The sequence below is a fragment of the Falco biarmicus genome, chromosome Z (assembly GCF_023638135.1).
Source record: "Falco biarmicus isolate bFalBia1 chromosome Z, bFalBia1.pri, whole genome shotgun sequence".
Lineage (NCBI taxonomy): Eukaryota > Metazoa > Chordata > Aves > Falconiformes > Falconidae > Falco > Falco biarmicus.
In genome coordinates, this window is record NC_079311.1 from 10,696,316 (window position 1) to 10,712,155 (window position 15,840).

Here is a 15,840-nt window from a genome sequence, read left to right on the forward strand (position 1 = left end):
GAAAATAATTTACCTGAAATACATACACTTTTTCTAGAGCTGCATGCTGAGAACTAAGTAGTTCTTACAATGAAAGACACAGGACTTCCTCTGAAGCATGTTTCAGATAACTGTAGTTAGAAACAATTTATATAATGAAGTATTATTGTATCAGGGCCAAAAAGTACATGTGCGGAAGAACATGGAAATGGAAGACAAGAGAAAAGGAGGAGGGGAAATGAACACAGGTCAGAGGTACTCTTGGGTCAGTTTGATGATATTTTTGGACCCTGAACAGGCTGATACATATTTTGGTGTAGCTGATGAACCTCCCCACTTCAATGATTACATCTGTAATGAATTAATTACAGATTAACACAGTGAAAGCTTAGCATTTTTACATAGCATGGGTGACATGCACGTTAAACATTCTGCCGGCCACTCCGAAGCACTGACTTTCCCCTTGAGTATGTAGGGAGCAATCTTTTTCTCCATGCAGTAAGGCGTCTTGATTTGGACAGCTGATGAACAGCTGAAACAGAGCGCAGAGCTGCAGCCCAGAAACTGCACCGGCTACCGACAAGGGAGGGATGGGAGCCACGCAGAAAGAGCAAGACGGGGCAGTGCCGCAAAGGCGTGGCCATGGGAGCTGATAAATACACCTGACACATGCGTGGAGTACACTTTGAAATCCTGGCTCGGTAAAGGCTTTGGGAGCTTTGTGCAGCTGTAGAGGACCACCGGGCTCTGCAGCACAGCCCTGGCTGGCGTTTCACCACTCCTGATGAAAATTCGGGAACCACAGAGCTGGAATAAGGGGCTCCGGCTGCACTGCGGACTCTGCCCCGGGATGGGAGTCCTTCTGGAGCGCGAACAATTCTCCTGCTTCCTAACTTGTTTTCACAGACCTCACCCCTCTCTGGTTCTCGGTTTCCCACTCCTGACAGCTCCCCTTCCCCTCCTTCCGAGCATCTCCGTGCCGGCGTAGTCACATGTTTAGGCTTTTATGCCTTTAATCCCACCCTCACTGCCCGAGAGGGAGGAGAAAAATTTGCTGGAGAGAAGTGAGCAATAGGCAGAGCGGCAAGGTAAAGCAGAAAGCGGAGCTGCATGGAGCACCCCCGGCCCCAGCCGCCGGCGGCCGTGGGGACCCGCGGTGCCGCCGGCGCTGCCCGGCTGCGGGGCGCTCCGGGGTGCCGAGGGGGCGGGAAATCCGCGCGTGGCGGGGCTGTCCCGGGCGGGCTGTGCGCCCTTCCCTGCGGGGGGGGAGGCACCCTGCCCCGGCGCCGGCGGGAGGGGCGCTGGTGGCGTTTCTGCCTCGCCCGCCGTGCGGGGCGGTGGGCGAGGGGAGGCACCGGGGCACTGGCGGCGAGGAAGGGCATGTGTTCCGGGAGCCAGCGGGGCTTGGCGGCCGTGGCTGAGGCACCCGAGCGAGGAGGGAAGCGGAAAGCCTGCAGGGAACAGGAAAGTGTTCTGTGTGCCTGCTTTGAGGATGTGACCGTACATGGTGACAAGCAGAAAAGACGGTGGCCAGAGCCTGGCTGGGCCGAAGGGAACGGCCCCTCCGTTAGGGGAGGTGAGTGGAACTCTTAAGGAAAACAAAAAGAAACCCCAGCCAGCTCCTGCTTTGTGCTTGATGCCACCCAGAGGAGTCCCTGGCCAGAATTTCTGTGGTCAGAACTCTGAGAGCTGGACACGCTGAAATAACACCAGTGTGTCGGCTGCTCTGCAAGGAGGGCAGGGGTCGAGGAGGATCAGCTTTGCATATCTAACGCCCTCTCCTCTCTGACCATCATCACTAAGGTAACTGCTGTTAATCCTGGTGCTTGAAGGGTCACCTTGTGCTACCTGGCAGCTCTCCCAAAGGGAGAGAGGAGCACAAAATCGTTGTCTGTGTAGGAAATTTGCAGCTGTGCTGATGGTGCAGCAAAATATGAAACTATACCGGCGTGCACTGCAGGTTCATGGGCTGGCCTGTTCTCGTACAGGCACTGAGAAAATAATTTTATGTGCAACCAGTGGGCTGCCATAAAGGCACACCAGGTTCGGCAAGCATTTGCAAGCACAAACCCCAGGAGGAATACACTCCTGCACATGTGAAATCTGCTGCTTTCTTGTTCGTCCAACAAGGGCAATACTAATTATATAACAGACTATTTTCAGCTACAGTATTTATCCCATTTTCTTCCCTTGGGGCTCAAAGAGATCACCAGCATCCCCCAGAACCAGGACATCCCATTTACTGTGCCTTTCTATGCAGGATAAATAGTCCATTTCATATGTTGCAGGCAAGGGAGACTCTGTATTCCTCAGACACAAGTGGTGAATACAGAGAAAAAGTCAGTAGTACTGTTTAACATGAGTAGACAGTGTCTCTTAAAAGAGGTATGCTGTTCATCAATATGGCTAAACAACTTTTCTTTCGCGCAGCAGTTAGAGTCATGATATTCTGGTTATTGTCTGGTATAGGTCTCGATTTTTATTGTTACATAAACCTATCCCAACAGGAAGCTTACAGCCTTATCATCAAAGGCCTTTGGTCACAAAAATAGTATCTTACTTCCTTATTAATGTGTGTTATTCTTTGCAGTCAAAAATGAACAACAGTAAAGCTGCAACATTTTCTGTGTTAGCAGCCATCATGACACTTCTTCCCTTTTATTCCTCTATCCCGCCATTCATACACCCACACCCCCTGCTCTGTCGTCACAGGTGAAGTATTAAAAGAAGTCAGTCATCACTGTGGGGTTAACTAAAATATTTTATTAATTATTAAACGATTATCAAATGGTAATAATTATAAAGATTAAACAGTAATTGAATTATAATTAAGCAGTGATTTAACAATGAATTAACAATAATTGAAAATTAAGCTGGCATGAAATGGTAATTGAATGACAATCTAATTGATGATTTCAACAATGATTTAAATGATGATTAGATGACAGTCAAACAGCCTGCTACTTACTACACTTCTAAGACTTAAGCTATAGCTGGATATATAATTATCACTAGCATACAATATACTCTTAGGCCTAATATGAAATGTGCTTACCTCACTATAGATATCAGATGCTGGGTAAGCGGTCTCTCGGCCTTGAGGAGTAAACTTCAGAGGCATTCCTGCTCAAGGAGAGACCATCGCCATGAAGCCCACTGCCACACAAGAGAGCTCAGAGTGCTCCAGATTCCTGTAGTGTAAAGGATTGACTCGTAGTCAGCTCCCCTTTGGCGTGTGTGCAGGGGTGCAGCTGTAGCAGTTCTAGGTTGCTCTACTTCCAGCCCCGGCTAGCACAGTGCTGTTAGCTCCTCCTAAGGCATGGTCTAGACTCCTTAGCTCCTGAGAAGACAGTGGCCTTGCACAGTTTGCACAGCAGGGATGGTTTGTGGGTGATGCCTGGATCGAAGTGTTGCTTCACTAAGTTAGAAGGGGTGCACCTGGCACATTCCCAAACCACAGGCACTCGGGGACCTAATTTAATCTGCACATTGCTCTTTCACAGACTGTGAAATGGCTGGTTTCCTAGCAAGCCCCAAGGGTACAGTTGTGTATAGAAATTGAATAGAAGTGCTATGACAGAAGAACTATTCCACAATAGCTACGGTGGGATACTTCACTCCTCCTGCTCTGAAATAGCTCCTTCTGGACAGACTTCTCCAAGACCAAGATTTCGTCTTCCTCATCTGTTCAGATTGCTTTAATTTGAAAAGAGTTGCAATTACTTCAGCATACCACATTTAGTAGCTGTTTTTTGAATAGCTATTCTAAATAATTTACCTGTGTGGATTACCAGTATGGTTAAACTATAAAAAACCAGGCTGATATATTACCTATCTGGGAAAAACAGATTCCGTCCTATCTTTTGTATTTTCAAACTAAGCAACACTAAGGCAGAAATTGCATCTTTCCGTATTTGTGTACTGTGTCTTGCATGCAGGGGCCCTTGTCTTATTTTAGCAAAAGACTGTGACACAGGGAGCTAAAATACAGATTATCTGTAGCATCTCTGATGAGTCAGTGCACATTTAGCTCTGAGATTCCAAGAGCAGACAGCAAAAGGTAATAGCTGGTACCATTATTAGCAGCAGCTTTGTCTAATACAATTTTCATTTTTTTAACAAATAGGGATTTAATTTTTATACTAAAGCACAAGTGAGCTCAAACCAAAAGCCACATTTAAGACTCTGCAGATCTCTGTGTGAATACACAGCAGTTCTTACACAGATCGTTACCAAATTCTCTAACAATGTGCCCTTTTTTTAACCTCTGGCACAAAAGAAAATGTAAATTCAGACAGATACAGATTGCATAATTAATTTGAAAGCCATGTAGACCTTTGGCATCATCTTCAAATTACAGGTCCTCACAAAACTCCTTACCTTAAGTCTCTGTGTTGAGCTATTAATCTTGCAGAACTCTCTTCTGCAGGCTGCTTTCCACTTCCACTTCATGTGAATACTGACCTTACTGCTTGATAGCAACAGGACAGGGCATTTCTTTCCCATGACATTTCATAGCAGAGAGGCACCCAGGTCAGCAGGTGTTGAAAAATGGGATCCCTTCAGATTTATGTGCCAGAGGAAAATTAATACACAAGAGAAGCAACACAGAATTGGGGAAATAACTGTAATTGGTATACGTTCAGTTCATAGCCTGCTTCACTAGTGGCATAGTTTTACCCTCTTAGTTCAAGGGAAATGGGGGCAGGATCTTCCAGCTGCCACATCCGTGTACCTTGCCTCTTGCTTCCATAACTTTCGAACTATTCACTGGATTTCTGTGAACAACCTTTAAAAATTAACTACAATTAAATGAGAAAAGCAGGCCAGCCTATCAGTAAATTTACATTAAGGATGCAGTTCTGCGGTTCCTGGTTTTTCCTAAATGGACAGGGTTACTCCTTCTGTATACATGACATTTCACTTTTCTAATAGTGCTTAAATTCCATCTCCTTGAACAGAAATTTCTGTGTTCATTGACACGCTCTGAGGAGTGGCAGATCAAAACAAATGGCTGTGCCATTGATGTCTGCATCTTACACCATGTAAGCCCTTCAAAGGGCCAAGTCCAGACCCACTCCACTTCCCCCTCCACTTCTTTTATGCTTCAGGTTATCATTAATCTGTTGGACCATAACAGTGTTGTATGCCTTTAATACATAGACTATAAGAAACAAAAATTAAAGTTCTAAGAGAACTGAGAAATCAAATGCATACCACCAGCCCTGGTCTTTGCTGTAGCAGGTAGCACTTTAGGTGAAAGTTAAATGAAACAGCCTGGCTTATTGGACATTCATTGTCTAGAAACAACATAATGACAACTTCTTTAAGCAGTGCTTGAAGTAGAAGAGGTAAGATGTATTTGGTACCTGCTAGTAAAATACAAAGAAAGAACAACTACTGAGTTCTTGCCATAAAGACTCTGCTGAATGTTTTTAGAAACACAGCTTTTGCCAGGATGGTTTGTATTTTCTAGGGAGCCCAACTCCCAGTTTGGCATCAAAGTATAATGGTCAGATCTGTGACTGCTTGGCTTCTACTAGACACTGCAGTTTTCAAGGCAAGCCTGAACACATTTTAGAAGTATTATCTGGCACCCGACCTACTAAAAGCTGTCAGAAAACAAGGGGAATTGCAGATGAGAAAAGCTGGCCATCTGGTCCAGTAATAGGGATCAACTCATGGTAGGGAGGTAGGTTTTGAAGCTGAGGATATCTGTACACAACAGTCAGCTGTGTGCATGCATATATGAAACAGGAGGAGATCTATATGGGTCTTTATGACTTTGTGAAGCTTGCATCAGTTTCCTCAGATTCAAGCAGGACTGTTTGCTGGTGCACTAACAGTATCGCAGCCAAGACAAAGCTATTGTCTGTGCCAGAGATGCTTGGTCATGAGGTTGCGGCTTCTTTGCACAATGCTAGGTTGGGGTGTAGGAGTGTGTTTTGCACAAAGGTTTCAAGTTGGGATGCCACTATAGAATCAACACACAAGGCAAAACTGCAGATTGTGAACATCATTACTGGCTACCGTTATTATGGCTGAGGTGGGGACTCTTAACAGCTTGCCTTCCCATGACATTTTCCGAGAGCCTGCCTTTGTTTCATGCAGAGATGATGCTATGGCTTCTGACCACATGACTTAATCCAGCTGTTTTTATGTTGGGAAAGGAATGGCTTTTCCTGTTGACACTGCTAAGAAGTGTAGTTAGACAAAAAGGAATCATTTAATATTGAAATCATGAAAGAATAATTATGGCCTTTTTTCACAGAACAGCAGTTGAAGACAGATGCCCTCTCTTACATTAGCTCTCCAGAAGCCTCCTAAAATTTTGCAGCTTTGAAACATGTAGGAAGCTTTGTTCCAGGAGTGCCTACCTGTAGGAATACCTCTGTGGAGAGGAGTTTGGAGCAGACAGAAAGTGAACTTGCTCCTTTAAAGCACTAGCATAGCAGGCCATATTCTGAACCCTAATGAGGATGTTATTAATTTTTCTACTCTTCTTCAATGTGTGCAGAGGTAACTTTTTCCTGAACAGTATAATTCAGCCAAATAATTAGGGGACTAATGAATATGGGAACATAAGATTTGGAACCAGATACTTGTGGAAGGAATCTTTGTCATAAGGATCTAAGAAAAGAAACAAGGCAAATATATAGCTTTACATCACCATAGCTTGTAAACACATTTAAGCAATGGCTCAGTTCTACACGGAAGATACATAAAAGTGGCCTCCACAGCAAGTATTTATATGGTTGCAAAGTAGTTACTATTCGGAATTAATGCAGGTGTTTTTAAAGTATTATAAATTCTAATTCCGATTCTTGCTTTTCTTAAACTTCCTTGTTCTGTCAGAAGTGCCACTGAAAGAAGAACAAACAAGATTCCCCCCTCCCCCCAAAAAGGGGGAAAAAGTGAAAGTGACAGTACCAACAGCTTCTAAAACCAGAACAGCTTCTGTGAAGTCAGAACCATCCTAATGGGCAGAAAACAGCCTGACCAGAAACTCTGTAAAGATAAGATCAAACTTTATCTCTGTATAAGCAAGATATTTCTATCTCTATTTGGAACTCTTGGGTTCCCAGTGTTACACCCAAGAAGTGGGGAGAAGAGCAGCATCTCTTCTCTTTTTTGGATCCTTCAGCTTGTTTTTGGCATCAACTGGAGTATTCAACCCACTTCAGTATGCTCCTGAGCATTTTTTTTTGTCTATCTGGTTATTCCGCTACCCAAGGAAAATAGTCTTTTCCTCTGCAAATAAACTGATAATGGTGTGTCTGTCAGTCAATGTGAGTGCTAACAGCCCAGGCAGCAGAGGAAGATGTGGAAAGAGGCAAAAGTGCCTGTTTGGTGGTGGTTTTCCTTTAGCTGTTCTAAGTTGCAAAATCAGAGTAAGAGCTCTAAGATCTTGAGTTGTTCACTGACGAGGTAATGCCAGGGTGAGTCAGAAACGCATGTGGATGTGAGACTGACCTGCATGGCTGGCCTCCAGTCCGATGTGCTTTTTCAGATTTTGTGACTTTCTTGTATGAAGCCAGGCGATGCCTCCCCGAGCGGGTGGTGCTTGTCTGCACCACCTTACCTACCCTGCTGCGTGCTAGGAGCGGGGGCACCGGCAGGTGGGGTCCCAGCACAGATTTCCCCGCGGGCAGGGCCGGCTGAGGGCGGCCGGCAGCAGCGAGGTCACGGGCGTCCCCCCGCAGGGGCCTGCGAGGTACCCGCGCATGGTGCCTGTGAGCCTGACCTGGAACACGGGCTGCAGAAGAGCAAAACCCCCGGCAAGCATCCCTTTGATTGTCTCTTGAGGGTGCAGCCCCCACCGCTCAGCTGCTGCTGCGGAAGACATGACAGCCATTTCTCCCTTTTCACTAGAAGGCGGCATGAGGGCGGAGGCTTCTTGCTCGGCGGGGGTTATTAACGCTTCAGTGTATATCCCGAGAACTACAGAGCTCACCGCAGGCTCGTAGTGTTTGTAAGTCAGACCTTCAGCTGGCAGATGGAAAGTGAGTTTCTTTACTCACCGAGAACTGAACTACCTCATGGCTTTTCTTCATCTCCTTTTCCCACTGTGCCCTCGCTTTGGAGGCTGACTTAGCGACGGTGCCAACAATGCTACTCCATCAAGAGAAGGCTCAAAAGTATGTCATTGTGAGCTATAGAATATGATTCTGCATTGGTGTGTTCCCTTAATGTTTGTAACTGGCTAACAGAAAATAAGAGGGACAGCCCTGGTTTTTAAATGCATTTTAATGCCAGGTCTTTGCATCTGATGGATTTCAGGTCTTCATGTCCTGAATTGGCGTGGCGTGGATCTGGCAGCTGACATGCAGCTATCACCTTTAAAGCCCTTACAGAGTCCACTGATGCAACACAATGCAGTGTCTGTGAAACAGGATTGCACAATCAGAAGGAAAAAAAACCACCTATATGGGAATATGCTGCAGATTCTTATGCCTTGGTGTGTAAATGTGTTGTCTCTATTTAATTATATTAAATCTTTTGAAATCTTGTGGTTTTGTGAATCATAATATAGCACAACACTGATGTCACAGTCTATCCAGGGGTGGTTTGAGTAGTCCCAGAATTAGACCCTGCTCAGTGATGACCCTCTGAGTCATTTGTTATACGTGGTCCATTCTTCTAAGAGAAGAAAAGCCACGGCCCTGGTTTCTTTCCATCCACACATCATTGCTTAGGCTGCCTCAGACAGTGCAGATAAGAAAACAAGCATGACATTTTGGTCTGGGAGCACCATTTAATGATCAGAACTTGGTGAAGGCAGGTTAAAAATGGGAGAAACTCCACTGAATGGTGTACAGTCAGGCAGCTGGAGGAGCATGAATAACTCTGTTCATGAAGAGAGGGAATGGAAAATAAAAGGGGTAGTCAAACAGAAGATCAAAAAGGGAAATTACTGGCACAAGAGAATTCATCTGAACAGCCTTATTGCCCTGATTTTGTGTAAGCTTCTGACAGCCAAGCTGTTAGGTGTTCACAGCAGCCCAGAAAAGCAGAACAGAAAAGCCAAATATGGCAAAACCTAATTTTTGTGAAGGTGGATGTTTGCTTCAAGTGTGTGTATACAAAAAAAAAATATCCAGTTTTAAATTAAAGACAATTTTAAGTTACAAGCCTTTAAATTAATGGCTCGATTGCAACTTGTTAATGTTGCTGTGACTGTGTATTTCACAGGGTCTAGAGAGGAGGAGACATCTGAGAGAGACAGACACACACACAGTACACTTAGCATACACATGCCCTTAGTGAAGTAAATTGGTATCTTTGTTATCTTGCTTCACACTGTGGGGAGTAAAGTGGAAAAGCATGCATTTGGAAGTGTGTGAGGAACAGAAGGGAAGCATGTGTCATTCCACAGAGGTAAAAGTTTGTCTCAAATATGTGCTAGGCTAGGATATGAGAGGTCTGGCTTTGGTTCTTGGTTATGACCCAGGTCATACTATGTCACTGTGACCAGGTAGTGGTATGTAAGTTCTCTGCCTTTAACAGAAAGAGTTTTGACACATCCTGCATCCGTGTTGCCTGTTTGTTATGTATTCGAAGCATTAACAAATACAAAAAGTCCTGTCTGGCTAAGTCAGATCAGAGTTTCTACATGCTGAAAAGGCCTTAGGGGCACTTTGCTTGGAAAATTAGTTTGGCTCATATTTCCTTCACCTCACATGACAGTTCTGTGATATACAAGGGACTTCTCAGGAGCCTTTTACTTTGGCTTACTCAGTGATTAGCCCTTAGCTTTCCATTTTCTCAAATCATGGTCGTCCCACCCTGACAGTTCCTATTTGATTAATAATCTTTTTTTTTCCTGTCTAGGCTTGGACAAATTATGCAGGTTTGGCAGCAGCTGCCCCACTGATACCTTGCAATCCAGGGAGGATGCACTGGAAGTGAAGGAACAAGGGCATGAGTAGAGCAGGAGTGCCCTCCTTCTGCAGCAGCCATGTTACACCAAGCCTGGCAGCTCTGTGGACGGTGGTGCCGTTGGTCCAGTCCTTTTATCCATCTCTTCACACTGACTGTGGTGACATTTGGTGTGCTCGCACCTTTGATTTGCCACCGGCTCCTCCACTCTTACTTCTATTTGCGGCGCTGGCACCTGAACCCCATGAGCCAGGAGTTCCTGGAGCAGAACCAGCAGGAGGGCCAGGCTGCCCTCCATTACTTTGAGAAGCTGCAGATGCAAAATGCCTCTGAGGCATCTGGCAGTGACACCTTTCAGCCCTTGCTGCTGGTCACCATCATCACTGTGCAGAGGCAGAATGATTTCCACTATGTCTTGCAAGTGGCCTCCCGCTTCCACTACCTCCTCCAGAAATGTGGTGCGCGTTGCCAGAGCCACCGCCTCCTCCTCTGTAATGTGGAGTCAGACCCCAGCAGCCATCAGGATGTCAAGCTGCTTAGCAGCTTCTTTCCTCTGATCAGTCGGGACAAAACTGGGGAGAAGGCTGACCCCAGAGCGAACCAGTTTGAGAAGGAGAAGCAGGATTATGTCTTCTGCCTTGAGCAGTCACTGTTGGCATACAACCCAGAGTACATCCTTGTAGTGGAAGATGATGCTGTGCCAGAGGAGGAGATATTTGCTGTGTTGCAGCATCTCTTGTTGGCCCGGTTTTCCAAACCATACCTCAGAGATGCACTCTACTTCAAGCTTTACCATCCTGAGAGGCTTCAGCGCTACTTCAACCCTGAACCCATGAGAATCCTTGAGTGGCTAGGTCTGGGCATGTTTATGGGGCCTGTGCTGAGCTGGGTGTACTCCTGGGCAACTGGGCGCTCCAGCCTTAGTTGGCCCATTGTCTTGTTCTTTGCTTTGTACAGTATGGCTTTGTCAGAGCTAGTGGGACGGCATTACATGCTGGAGCTGCGCCGGCTGGCCCCCACACTGTATAATATCGTGCCGGTCACGGAGTGCTGCACGCCTGCCATGCTTTTCTCTGCTCCGTCTGCCCACCGTGCCTTAGGTTACCTGAGGGGTCTGCACTGCCGCCAGGGTTTTGCTAAGGATATTGCCCTTTACTCACTGCTGCATACGAAGGGGGAGAATGCCTATGTGGTGGAACCCAACCTGGTCCGGCATGTAGGAATGTATTCCAGCCTTCGGCTAAACAACAACCCAAAACTGCTGTGATCTGTACATGCCTTTCCAGACACAAAGCCCAGAGAACTTGCCACAGAGCAGAGTGTGTACATTCAGATGATGTGCTGCCTGCACGGGGCATCTTGCTTGTACCTCCAGGTGAACAAAGAATATCTTTAAAAAAAAAAAGTCTCATAAAAAATAAGCTTATGTACATGCAGACTATATTTAATATATACTTGGAACTAATCACCATCCACCATATGGGAGGGGAGTGGAGGATTCCGGCTGAGGGTATGGACTGTCTACCCTCCTTAATCATTCCTGGGGAAAAGCTCTCACACCAATATAAACAGCTGTACTGCCTACTGTCCTTTACATTGTTTACAGAAGTCCTTATCTTAGGGCAATAGGAATCAACACTGGGCAAAGTCAACATTTCAAATTCAAACTAGCAAGGAGGAAAAGCCCTTATTTTCCCATCCTTACAAAGGTCTGATCTCTGTTTCAAAGCTATGGTTTTGAGCAGACCCTTCAAAAGCAGCAGGGGTTTGTGTCAACTCTCCTACCTATTTTGCCTAGATCCATTTGTTACTGTCTCCCCCTACAGATCCTATCTGTGCCTCCACCCTTCCCACTCCATTTTCTTGGAACAGAGGCTCTTAAAAACAAAGCCTCTGCAGTTTTGAAGGTCACCTCTGAAGGTCGATACAGGAAAAGATTAATAGCCCTTGATGTTAAACAGCCAGGTCACACATGCATGTTTTCTTTGATACATTACAGACATTATAAACAACATAGGATGACTGCTGTGTTGGTTGGTATCATCACTAATTGTAGTGGATCCAGGTCATTAGAAGAGGCCTTATCAGTTACTGATTGGACTTAGACATTCAACATGAGTTTACCTTGACTTCTGTCAGCACAGAGGCAAAGGAAAGATTAGATCATGTGCTGCTGTTGTGCAGGATCCTCATTCCATTTTGGAGCTGCAGTTCACAGCTCAGCCTAAGTGGTTCGTTCACTGCTCTTGGCAGCAAGTAAAATACCCGTAAGAAACAAATCTAGCTGTTCATGAAAAACAAGCAGCAATAGCACAATACATCGTGGGGCCTCTCCGATACTGACCCATTAACTTAATGTGCTCTGGTTCTTAGACATTTGGGATAGGTTTTTTTACCACAGTTGTGGGCACAGTTAAATATAGAAACATGTAGGTGACAGAGATCTCCAAATCAAAACTGGCACTAAACTGTATGTCTAATGAGAAGCCCACCTAGACTGTAGTGGCCTTTGAATCAAATTCACTTGTATGTGGAGTTGATTGAACTATTTTTGAAACCATATTCCTAACATTTGAATGAACCCAGTACAATATTTTTGTCAAGTTTTGGTCAATGGGGGTTGTTTGGTTTTTTGTTTTTGGTAAAGCAAGAGCTCTACTTTGAATTTTCTTTCCCCCAGTCTCTCGCAGGTGATCTATGCCTTAAGCTCTTAACAAGTCTGGTTACAGATGTGAAAGACATAAAACTCCTGAGAGATGAAACCAAAGAAAGCTGCAAACCTCCAGCTGTCAGTGTGCCATGGGTATCACACAACACAAATGCATAATGCAAGTTAGCTGAGAAATGGCTTCACAACACAGAGTAGTGCTTTGCTTTCTTAGTAGTCAGTTGGGATACTTTTAAAAGACCTTTGAAAATCAGATGCAAGTGAAAATTATGTGTGGATTCCATGTCATTCCAAAGGCAAAGCACCTCTCCCGTCGGAGGACACAGGAAAAGTTGCACAACCAGGACCACAATTTATTCCCAGCTGCTGAAAACCCCAAAGATACTGGAGTGGTCACACAGTGGCAGGTGGCTTTTACCACTCTCAGGCTTTACTATAATATGGTTAGGATGGCAGGATTTGAGCATCATTGTATATTTATTCCACTAAGTGCCAGCTTGTTTATGCATCTTCAGCGGTGAATGTTTCAGCATGGTGTGCTTTCTTTTCACTCTTTTTCTGTCTTCGTACTATACAAATCCAGGGCAATGTCCTGTTCTTTTCATGAGGGTCCATTCATGCTCATTTTTGCAAAGAAAATCTCACAGCAAGGTACAGTAAATGGAACAGGGAAAGGAAAAAGGAGGAAGGAAGAGAAAGAAACCAACTAACTGTATCCAGTTAATAAATGTTTTGATGTGGGAAATGATTTATCCATTTGTCTCAAAGTTATTTTCCTTGTTTGCCCAGTAGTGCTTTATTTGTTGTCCTAGAAGCCCAGGGATGGTCAATAATTTCACTGAGCTTCATAGCTGAAAATTAACATGAATTTGAGGCATCCCTTCTAAACTAGAAGACAATTTTCAGAGTGTAAGAGACAAAACAATTTGACTTGGAAACCAAGCAGTATGCAGAGGGCTTAGAACTTGAACCTGCCAGTGAGTGTTTCAGACAAAACTATTCAGAATTAACTCCTTTATGCAAGAAGCAGATTAATGTATTTTTCAGGTTCTTCTGGAATAATTTCCTTAAGTGCCCCATTCCCCTTTAGAACAGAGGTGCTTTTACTGAGTCTGGTGGGGGCTTTCTCAGGTACTTGTTCAGTGCCCACCATGCCAATGTGGCATCTCAGGCAAGTGTTCGTTCTGCTGCCTCTGAACTTTCACAAGTTGATGGATTTTTGTTTCCATTTTCTATGCCACATATTCTATTAGAAATGACAAGTCAGAGGTGTGTACTTCGTCCTTGGAACAGAAAGTGAGGAGGTTACTGTGAATTCTTAATTCTTGTTGGATTTTGTTCCACAGTTGGGGCTAAAAATGGAGCTTCAATCACACAAGCCTTTTCCCTCTCTTCTCTACCAGGGGAGCGGAGCTGAGTTGCCATATCTCAGGCTACAGAAGTTCAGGGCCTAGCATCAATTCCTTGAAATGCAGCCTTAAGAGTTTGGTTTTATTCACATTAAAACAAACTTAGTGACTATTTAGAAACAAAACCACAAATTTTTGTGAGTGTTGGTTCATTACTAGTAGTTTGGAGACTACATTTCAATGCAGCAACTGCTGCTTGAACCAGAAGTTTCAGGGCCAGACAGCAGGACTGAAGGCATTATTGTCCAAGACAATTCAGGGGAAGTTACTCAATTAAACAAAAACTGCCTTTGTTTCCAAGGCATGTCCAACATAAGCATGATTCTGGCAGAAAGAACAGAAAGCATAAATTGATAGGTCTCTGAGATTAGAAGCCCAAGAGGATTTTCTAACTGCAGTAGGTATCAATGTCGGTGAGAAGGCATTGCATTTGAAGAGGGAAGGAAAAAGCCCTCCTCTAGTTGTGAGGAGCTAGACTGGGTATTTCAACAGCAATTTGGCTGGATGCAGGGTGAATTACTTTTTTTCTGAGGATATTTAACAAACTTTCTACCAAATAAACCACCTTTCTATTCAAACTGTTAGTCTCTTCTTTCTGCATGCCACTGTTCATTTCCCTGACTGGCAGATCTATCTCTTTTCTTGCTATATTTGACTAAGAGAAAGGTAGTTGTGTGTTCATGCATCTGCATGGATATAATGATGTGGCTCCTACAACACTTCAGGTTGAAAAGAACCTTTGAAGGTGTCTGGTCCAATTCCCCACTCAAACCACATCTTGCTAGGCCAGGTTGCTCAGGCCCTTCTGCAATCAAGTACTGAGGCATTTTAATAGGGACCTGAGATAAAATCAAGCTCTAAATGCTGGAATTTAACCTTAGTATACTCTTGTATTGAAAGACTACATGTTTCACCAAAAAAAAAAGTAATTTTCTGTGGTACGCAGTTGTAGTTACAGAAGCACTGGCAGTTTCTCTCCCAAAGTTAAGAGGGTTTTTGTGTATTTCCACACCAGCTTTATAGATGTATCTGAATTCAGCAGATGGTAGGGCCCAACATGTGGTTCTGAGTAATCTTCACTAAAACATGCATCTGCCAAAAATGCACATGGAATTAGGTACTTCATAGTCTGTGCTTCTTCACTGCATGTGTCTCTGTTGCTAGAGTAACTTCATTTCCACAAACTGTCCTGACAGCTCATGGTTTGAAATAATGCACCCAATCAGCCAGTTTATTCATGTACCTAAAGACTAAGAGCAGTATCTGTGTCCATTTCCAAGACTTTGTTCTGCATAGCAAGCTATGAATGCCGTATTACCAGCATTGTAATGACTGGTGATTTTTAAATGTTGGCAGAGAAAAGTGGTGTTATATTTTCTTGCTCTGTTAGTAAGCCTCTGGCCAGCTGTGTAGTCTTCAGTGCCAACTTTCTCTTTGAATTTCTGCCATATGGTGTCCAGTGTTTGGGCCAGTAGTGCAGAAACCACATCTACCATGGTCTTTTCAGCAAACTGGTCCACTTCAGACATGTGTTATAGTTTGCATTTTGCAAACTGTATGCCAATGTTAACATGCAGCACCTAAGTGTGCTTTTTTTTGGCTGTATGTGCTGCTTAGATAAACAGGTAATAAATAGTTAAGTGTCTCCCATTATAGCAGCCAGTTGTTTGCTTATTTGCTTTTTTAAAAACAAAATGTCAACAGAAGAGCTGAGAGACCAGTGTCATTACTGCATTTATCTTCATGTCCTCTTACAGCTGTTTTGTACGGCCCAGAAATGTTGCCACTGGCAGCCTGATTAAAAGTTGTATCCCTGTTTTCTATGCCCACTGTTGATGAAATTGCTATGAAAAAATTGGCGTTTGATAACAGTAATGTTATGTGCTTGCCTGTTTTTCACTCCAA

General features: G+C 44.3%; 1 protein-coding gene across 5 annotated transcripts; it reads left to right on the plus strand.

Moving 5' to 3' along the window:
* The first annotated feature begins 627 nt into the window (after nt 1-627).
* Nucleotides 628-15,593, plus strand: PGAP4 (post-GPI attachment to proteins GalNAc transferase 4). 5 transcript variants are annotated; one of them, XM_056325045.1, is made up of 3 exons: nt 1,794-2,691; nt 3,045-8,117; nt 9,811-15,593. In XM_056325045.1, exon 3 carries the CDS (start codon nt 9,938-9,940, stop codon nt 11,123-11,125), a length of 1,188 nt encoding a protein of 395 aa, XP_056181020.1. In that variant the 5' UTR covers nt 1,794-2,691; nt 3,045-8,117; nt 9,811-9,937; the 3' UTR covers nt 11,126-15,593. The 5 variants fall into 5 exon arrangements, 4 of the variants coding, with proteins under 4 accessions (XP_056181018.1, XP_056181019.1, XP_056181021.1 ...); XM_056325043.1 differs by lacking the exons at nt 1,794-2,691; nt 3,045-8,117 and adding an exon at nt 628-1,067; XM_056325044.1 differs by lacking the exons at nt 1,794-2,691; nt 3,045-8,117 and adding an exon at nt 1,294-1,555.
* The last annotated feature ends 247 nt before the right edge of the window (nt 15,594-15,840 follow it).